Genomic DNA, 8853 nt, shown 5'->3' with positions numbered 1-8853 from the left:
CATACATACATGCATACGTTATTTTCACTCATGTAAATATTTGACCTATGTACAACAGAAGACCGTGAATTGCGAATAAATGACCAACTTACACTTTACTTGACTAATTAATTAAACTTACAGATTGCGACGGGTACGTGTTTTTTTAATTATCTTTTTTCTTTTTTCTCTTTTTCTTATATTTTTTTCATTTTATAGCGAATAAAAGACTGTGCGAATCTTGTTTGTTTGTTTGTTTGTTTTCTAACAATACAAATATATCTGTATGTGTGTGTGTGTCTGTTATACATTTTGTTATTTTTCCTATTTGTGTGTTCCACAGATTTTATTGGAGAGAACATCTTACAAGTGTCTCTGTGTATGTTTGTGTATGTGTGTGTGCTTTGAATAAGTGTTCAATATATCTACATATATACAGGAATAAGTCAAGGACAAAGGACAAACAGACAGACAGACAGACAGACAGAAGCGTACGCACGTGTAACGTGTAAGTAAATAGTGTATGTAAGTTTAAACAAAAATATATAATTATGTTTTTGTGTGTGTAATTTAAGAGTGATTTTAATATGCAATGATTATTCGTATACAACGGTTCTATTAATTATTCAATTTATAACAGAGAGGATCTTCTAAAAACAAAATAAATTATATATAAATTTAATATATATATATATATAAATATATATGTATATGTATTGAAAATTATATCAATGTTTACTTTGATAATATCACTTTTTCAATATAATTAATATACAAAAATAAAATGATCTGGGTTTGTCGAAATAGGACGCTGTAAACGAAGAACACTTACACATTTACACTTACACACATACACTTACAACTTACAGATTGTGCTATCCTTCATATTATTTCATCACTTACAAATAGTACGCTACAAAGAAAGAGAAAAAGATATTACAAAATAAAAGAATTAGTTTAAGAGTCGCAAAAATAAAAAAGAACCTGTTTGTTCTTTGAAGAGGAGTGTGTGTGAGTGTGTATGTAAAGAATTATGGTAGTGGTAGTGGTTGGTGGTGATTGGTGGTCCTTGCTACGTGCAGAAAGGGTTATATTATAATGAAAAAGGAAAACAAAAAATAAAGGGATAAAGAAAAATGCTAACATGTCTTTTGCTATTTTATCCGGAAACGTACGCGGAACCGAATCCCACCTCCGAGAAAGTGGCCATTATTTCGAATGACTCCATTATATAAAAACTGAGATAATCAAACACATTTGAACAAATTAAAATGATAGATTTTTTTCTCTATATTATTATTATTATTATTATTATTATGTTTGATCTAAATTGTCATTTATTTTCTCAGCTCGTGGTAAAAATAGGAGTCCTCGAATCGTATGCCACTTATTGGTTGGATAACGGAGTGGGGGGTGTGCGGAGTGGTGGTGGGGGAAATCGTGTGTCGCGCAAACCAATCGGATGGTTGAACGCATCGGATCATTATTATTATTATTATTATTATTATTATTATTAATATTATTTATTATTATTATTATGTGGCTGACACAAATCGACGACGAGATGAGAAGAGTTTAAGGAAAAGTTGTTTAATAGTTTAATCCTTAAGTTTTTTCGGGATTCCTTTTACTCTGACCATTAGGAGCCCAAGGTCACAACGAATGATAATCGCCTAAGACGAGTCCACTGTGGTAACCCGCGTGCGACGTTGTCATCCCCATCGAACCCATTCCCTGATAGGCTCCCATTCCCATACCATTCATCGACATGGTATTCATGGTGTTCACTCCCTGCATCGTGTTCTGTAACATCGTCGAAGGTGCCATAGGGCTTAGGCCACCCATCGATGGTGCTATAGCACCCATCTGCATTGACGTGGCCGTGTGTGGAAGCGACTTCTGCAGATCCGCCGAGGTGGGCGTGCCTATCAGGTAATCCTACGAACATTTCAAAAACAAAACCAAAAAAAAACGATGCCCGTTTTCGCGATTATAGGTCACACATTTCAAGCAAAGAGAGAGGAAGGTAGAACAAAAATCTGCCGAGCGCATATATGCGTCCCTAGTCATAACGAGTTAATTTCGTTGGACGCATATATGCGTCCACAGTATTCAAAGATTTGAACGAAAGAACAAAATTTGAATGTTCTTTTTTTTTTTATTTTATTGTTTTTAGATATTTAAAAGATAAAAGAACGAGAAGATTAATTACCTGAGGGCTGTAATACTGCATATAATCAAGCTGACTCTTTTGTTGAGCGCAACTTGGCGGCGGCGGTGGTAAAGTAGCCGTAGGATGAACCAGACCATGGGTACCGTGTGCACCAACCTGAAGATGATGTTGCAACTGATGATGAAGGTTTCTCTTGTCGTCACCGCTCTCGCTGCTGGTGTCATGGTGTTGCATATGATGGGTAGGTGTATGAGGATGACTCAGACTAGTACCATGAGTCTGATGATAGGAGTGAGGACTCGAAACCGCAGCGGGTGGTGGTAATTGGTACATGCTAGACGTTTGTTGGTGTTCAACCATTTGCTGTTGCTGTTGTTGTTGTTGCTGTTGCTGCTGCTGTTGAACAGCGCAAGCCGACGGTTGCTGTTGTTGTTGTTGTTGCTGTTGCTGAACGACGGATTGTCTTTTGGCTTCGTCGCCGGATTCGCTGCTGGAATCACCAAGCCCACCGCCGTGAGTTTTGTCTTCCCTTTGACCACTGAAATCCAAAAACAAAAAAAACCACGCAAACGCGATATTTGATGAATAAAACTAATCACAAGACACCATCAACGATTATACAAGAATTATTTGTTGGAAAAGAAAAAAATAAGGTATGTAATAACAAACACGTTGCGATGTGGTGGTGGTGGTAGGCGTATAATTTACGAAAGAAATATTTTCATTACTTTAAAGAAAATAAAATAAAATAAAATAAAATAAAATAAAAGAAAAGAGTAATTGCAAACGTAAGTGTTATTCAAGTAGGATCCCAAGATAGTAACGCGAAACGCAGAAACAACTCCATGATCAGCAATGAATCCGAGAACGGGGAGGAGGGAAAAGTGGGAGAATGTAGAAGAAAGTATCGAAATAATATCGAATAAGATAATACCGTTGTCCGTGTGTAAAATACGAAGAAAAGGGTACTTGGAGAATCTCCTCCTTCACCTCCATATACACATATATACGTGTACTTGTGAATTAAAGGGATAATACAGAATAAGAAAGACCAAGAGAGAGAGAGAGAGAGAGAGAGAGAGAAATAGAAGGAATGAAACAACGAAACGAACTGGGTAGGCAGCAGAGGGGGAAGGGTTGAATATAAAAGAAGAAGAAGAAGAAGAAGAGGACGAGAAAGAAAAAAAACGTCAGAGAAAAATAAAAAGGAAAGAAAAAAGACACAGAAGAAGAGGTGCATTGGACACATCCTCGTAAACTCAATTTAGCAAGCTGGACCTCCTCGAAGTCTCGAAACACACGTGGGACCCGAAGTTCCTGACTTTGTGTGCCTGGGTTTCTATCTCTCTCTCTCACTCTTTTCTATACTTCTACATTCTTTTCTTCTCACACAACCCAACTAACCAACCAACCAACCTCCACGCATCCGTCCAGGTACACGAGCAATCGTTAAGCACTTGTTTTACAAGTCGTTTAGACATGCCCGCCGCGATACGGCTCTGTCGCAAGTGCCTCGACACTTGTCTACGGGGTGTTTTCAAGAACCGGTCTGTCTCTCTCACTCTCCCTCTCTCATTCTCTCTCTGGTTATCTCAGAATCAACCATAGATGCTACTGCCAATTGATAAGACAGGACAATCTCTTCTTCTTCCTACTCTCTCAAACCTTTTTGTTTGATCTTTCTGTTGATTCTCCTAACAAGGTGACGGGGGTAGGGGTAGGTAGGGGCTAGGAGGGGGTTGGTTGGAAGAACACGCGACGATTATTGAAGAACTAAAGTGGAGGATGATGATGATGATTCGTTTTGGTTAGCGAATATGATCACCGGCCAGCCATTTATTTCCCCACCCCAACCTACGCGTCAAAACTCGACGCGTTTTCATTTTATTCTCCGAAGAGATGAGTAAAATTACAGAATATAAAAAAATAATCTGGAGAGTTAGAGAGAGAGAGTTGGGGTGGTTAAATTATAATCGTAATTTTCTTGTCTACGATCAAAGGGGAATCGGTTTTGATTTTTCTTCAAACGGATTTATATTTATTACCGTGAATGTTGTTGTTTGTGAGTATGAGAGAAAGAGAGAGAAAGAAAGATGATGTCACGAGATTAAGAAGAAGAAGAAGAAGAAGGTGGAGGAGGAGGAGGAGGATTTGAGACGAGTGGAAATGAAGTCATAAAAATGTATAAAATAGCTCAACTCTAAATTTATGAAAATATTTGTTTTCGTTTGTTTGATAACGATTTTATATTATTCATCATAGAAATAATTGAATAGTAGTAGTAGTATGTTGAATTTTCGAATATACTTATACATATATTATTAAATATTAGAACACAAACTTTTATTATATCTGGCAAGTGGACAGAAAACTTAGTAATACGAGTTACTTAGAAGAATAATTGACAAAACACTGTGCCAGAAAACGTATCAACAAATGTATATCACGAGTTATTTATTGGATTCAGCCAAAAGGCATAATAAAAAGCAATTACTTTTATAATTATGTGATTCAATTTAAATGGGATTGAGAATAAATAGAATACGAAATGATTCATCTATCATTCCCACCCCCTCTACCTTTCTTTTAGGATGGAGGGGGGGAGGACACGTGAGAGAAAAATGTTAAACTTCTGTGACGAATTGTAGAAAATTTCACGCGAAACAACCCCATAAAAAGTCTTCTTATGTTAATTAAAATTCAGATTTTTGAATGTACCATCAGCAACCACCAGCAACTATCACCCCGTTAGTGGTTGTTGGAAAGGAGGAGAGATGTTAGGATGCGATTTGTCGAAGTTCCCATACAAGAAATAAACGAAAAGGAAGTAAAAAGAAAGGGAATAAAATTAACGACGTTGGAACACGTGGTTTGTTGGTTTTTAGGGATGGTCCAGGTCGAAGAAGACGGGGGAAAGACGCAGCCACGATAAATCTGTTCGGCAGGTGAAAATCTTTCTCGTCGTACGGACCAACCAACCTCCCTCTTCCTCCTCCTTCTCCTCTCTGCTCTTGGATAGGAGACTACGACGTTCAAGGAAAGAATTATTTCCAGGAGAATCTTGTGACCAAGGAGATGAGATCCAACATGTAAACAAGAAAGAAAGAAAGAAAGAAAGAAAGAAAGAAGATAGCAAAAGTTGTTTAGTGGTGTTGAGATGTTGGCGTTAGTGTTGGTGTTGGTAAAACTGATGATGGTGATGGTATTAGTTGTTCGTGTGCTCTTGCTGGTGTCGTCTCGGATACGTCGCACGTTTCATGCCACCCGTTGTATACCAGAAAAAGAGGGAAACAGAGAGACAGGGAGGGAGGGAGGGAGGAAGACTATAACCCGACGGAGGAGGTGTCCCCAGGTATGCCTTATCCGTCCAAGGATCGCGCAGTAAATTTATCCGCATTGCACCAAGGATCCCCAACGGAAAAGAACGAAACGCTTCTTTCGGGGCATTATTTTCATTAGGATTTGTGACTCATCGCGTGTAGGAGACATTTATTTCGTGCTCGTTCCATGAGACACCTACTACTACTACTATCTCATCAGAAGAAAAATACAAAGAGAGAGAGAGAGAGAGAGAGGGAATGAATTGACATTGAATTTTTTATTCATCCACCTCCTCCTCCTCCTCCTTCTTTTTCTTTTTCTTCTTCTTCCTTGTTAATTATTTCTCTTTCTTTCTTTTTTTTTCTTTTCTTTCTCTCTTTTGATTATTATACTTGTTTTCTTCCTAAGAATATTATAAATCTAATAAATATTATACCACCACGAGACTCTTTCTGTAATTTGTATAAAAGAAAAATATGCAGTTAGAATAAAGTGTGTATGATTATTTGTTAATTAATAAAATAAGATAATATATTGTTTATATTATTCGATTGGTTGGAATGAAATTTTATGTTATGAATATATTGTATGATTTCTTTTTTTTTTTTTTTTTAAGGAATACGTTTTATGTATTAATAATCCCCATTGATATTGTTGAATTTATTTTTCTTTTTTAAATAGTACTATAATGTATTTTATATCAATAAAATATAATTAATTTGTTAATTTATTATATAAACATTTTTTTTCTTAAATCTAGATTATGCTTTTGTGTTTTTTATTTTGTCAAATATCTCTTACTCTTTTTTTTTTATTATTATTATTATTATTGTTCTCATAGATATTATTTACAAACGAGATTATGGCGAGGAACTCGAAAGAGAATGATTTAAATCCTTGATAGAGATTTTACGGCTCACGAGAGAAGAAACGTAGAAAACTAACAACGCCGAACACAAGTTCACAATTTCTATGCAAACTCGTGGAAAGATAATGATCGAAAGGCGTGGTAGGTAGTGGTATCTACATTTGCTTTTTATTAATCGTTAAGTTAATAAAATAATATTTTATAACAACAACAATAACAACATTCCATATATATAAACGAGATACGACAAATAAATCGTTTCATTCGACAAACTTTAATCATTTGAATACCACGGGCGCATATATGCGCTTACCAATTTTATCAAAATCATTTTCACATTAGCAGTGAAACATTGATCATTTGAGTACCACGGACGCATATATGCGCTTACCAATTTTATCAAAATAATTTTCACATTAGCAATGAAACTTTAATCATTTGAGTACCACGAGCGCATATATGCGCTTACCAATTTTATCAAAATAATTTTCACATTAGCAATGAAACTTAGATCAATTTGAGTACCACGGGCGCGTATATGCGTCCAACTGAAGCAATCCGTTTAGACTAAGGACGCATATATGCGCTTACCACCAATTTGATCAAAATAATGTTCACAATATCAGTGAGAATCATTTCTCAAATGATCGATCAATTTATTATCATTATTTACAATGTTAATTAGAACGAATCAAACGAATTGAATTATTTCCCGATCGTAAAAGAAAAATGGCGTCTTACCCCCCTCTCCTTTCTCGTCAATCCACCCAATCAGAAGTGCGATAATATACGATTAGCGAATTATTTATCGCCCTATTTTGGTGCGGTGAATTAAGGAAGAGAAATTAGATGGAAGATTTAACAACAAGGGTGGAAGGAGGAACATTAACGAGGGATCTTTTCACAATCTTTGACCCCCAAGGTCGTGTTCCTATCTATCTATCTATCTATCTATCTCTTTTGCACTCCCTTTTGGAACGATATCATGCGAACAGGTTCGAATAAAGTGTAGGACAACGTAAACGGGGCGACAGAACCGATATAATCCGATTTTACGAGGAGAATTTTCTCTCCCTCTCACTGAGGAAGGGTGGAAAGTACGTAAGTAAGAAAGAAAGAGACAAAAAATATATATATGTATATAGTATAAGAAAAAAATAAAAACTAGGGAGATGTTATCTCAAGAGTATTCCCCACCCCCCATACTCTTTTTTTTCTTTCTTGGCGTGTCGTCCCATGCGATATAAACTTAGACGCGAATTAGTGGGGAATCGTGCGACCCGATTAGGATCTTTCACATTCCCCCCTACCCCTATCCCCTTGCCCCACACAACAGAGAAAAGAAGAAGACTATAATAATAACGACACACGGTCAGAAATTTATCCCACAAATGAAATTACCGATTATACTAATCCCAACTATATTTTTATCGTGGGTACACACATGTTCTGTGCTGCTTTTTTTTATGCAATAATATTTTCCACAGGTGTGTTTGTTATAATTTGTATAATAATCTTCCCCCTATCAAAGTAGTCACAAAAATCAAAACATATTCGATCGTCAAAGAAAAAGAAAGAAAAAAAAAAAGAAGAAGTATTACGAACAGATAAGATTGAAGATAATTAGTCCCAGAAGTGAACAGATATTTTGACATTTTTGTCTAAAGACTATTACTATTATCGTTAAAGTCAAGCAGAGACAGAGAAGAGAAAGTTGTAGGGAATGGTGGCCAAGAAAATCTAATGGAAATGAAATGAGATAGAAAGAGAGAGAGAGAGTGTCAGTGAAATTGTGTGTATGTGTATGTGTGTGTGTGTGTAAGTGTAAGATCAGAGATTTCGACTTCTATTCTGGTCGAGATGCGATCCGATTGCGGTCCTTGCTGCGTTAGAAACGCGAGACAATATTATTAGACTGACTCGTTTGAGAACGAGAAAGAGAAGAAGATAGGAAGAAGAAGAAGAAGAAGAAGAAGAGGAGGAGGAAGAAGAAGAAGAAAAGGGTACAGTGAGAAGAGTGAGAAAGGAAAATGGGTGTCCCCCTCTAACACCGTAGGTTAGTTGTCAGTGTTTGAATCGATGCTGCCAAAACGATTAATCCTAGGTGATAATTGACCAAGGGGGAGAGGGGGGAGAGAGAAAGGGGGGACAGGTGAAGGAAGAATATCGAATCTTGTCTAAGTAAATTGTATACAGATAAATTTCCCTTTAGAAACCTGACACTGAGATTATTCAATTTAAATCTTGGATATATCGGACACGTCCTTATATTATTGATTATTATTTAAAATAATAATAATAATAATAATAATAATAATAAGAAATATTTTAATTTTCAGTGGTTTAAGGAAGAGGACGATGATATTATTATTTGTTTGTTTCTTTTGAACGATGTATTAACAATAACAATACGCGTTCATTTCTTTTCCTCCAAAAATAAAAAAAAAAGATCATTCGACGAAAGGTTTTGCCCAGATTTGGTCGCAACTTTGACAAAACCCGTAACAAGATA

The 8853-nt window shown here is 36.1% G+C and overlaps 1 protein-coding gene across 1 annotated transcript in view; it reads right to left on the bottom strand.

The window, feature by feature from the left end:
- Positions 1 to 1319: 1319 nt before the first annotated feature.
- The window catches only part of LOC122513489 (protein sine oculis-like), a 38815-nt gene continuing 31281 nt past the window's right edge, over positions 1320 to 8853 (bottom strand). Inside the window, exons 4-5 of the mRNA XM_043629878.1 lie at positions 2192 to 2690; positions 1320 to 1917 (exon numbers count right to left, since the gene is read on the bottom strand). Of these exons, the coding sequence (XP_043485813.1) occupies positions 1633 to 1917; positions 2192 to 2690 (784 nt within the window). The 3' untranslated portion in view covers positions 1320 to 1632. The remainder of the gene's footprint in view (positions 1918 to 2191; positions 2691 to 8853) is intronic.

Source organism: Polistes fuscatus, unplaced genomic scaffold (genome assembly GCF_010416935.1).
Source record: "Polistes fuscatus isolate 324 unplaced genomic scaffold, CU_Pfus_HIC Scaffold12, whole genome shotgun sequence".
Taxonomy (NCBI): Eukaryota; Metazoa; Arthropoda; class Insecta; order Hymenoptera; family Vespidae; genus Polistes; species Polistes fuscatus.
This window is presented reverse-complemented; position numbering and strand designations above follow the sequence as displayed.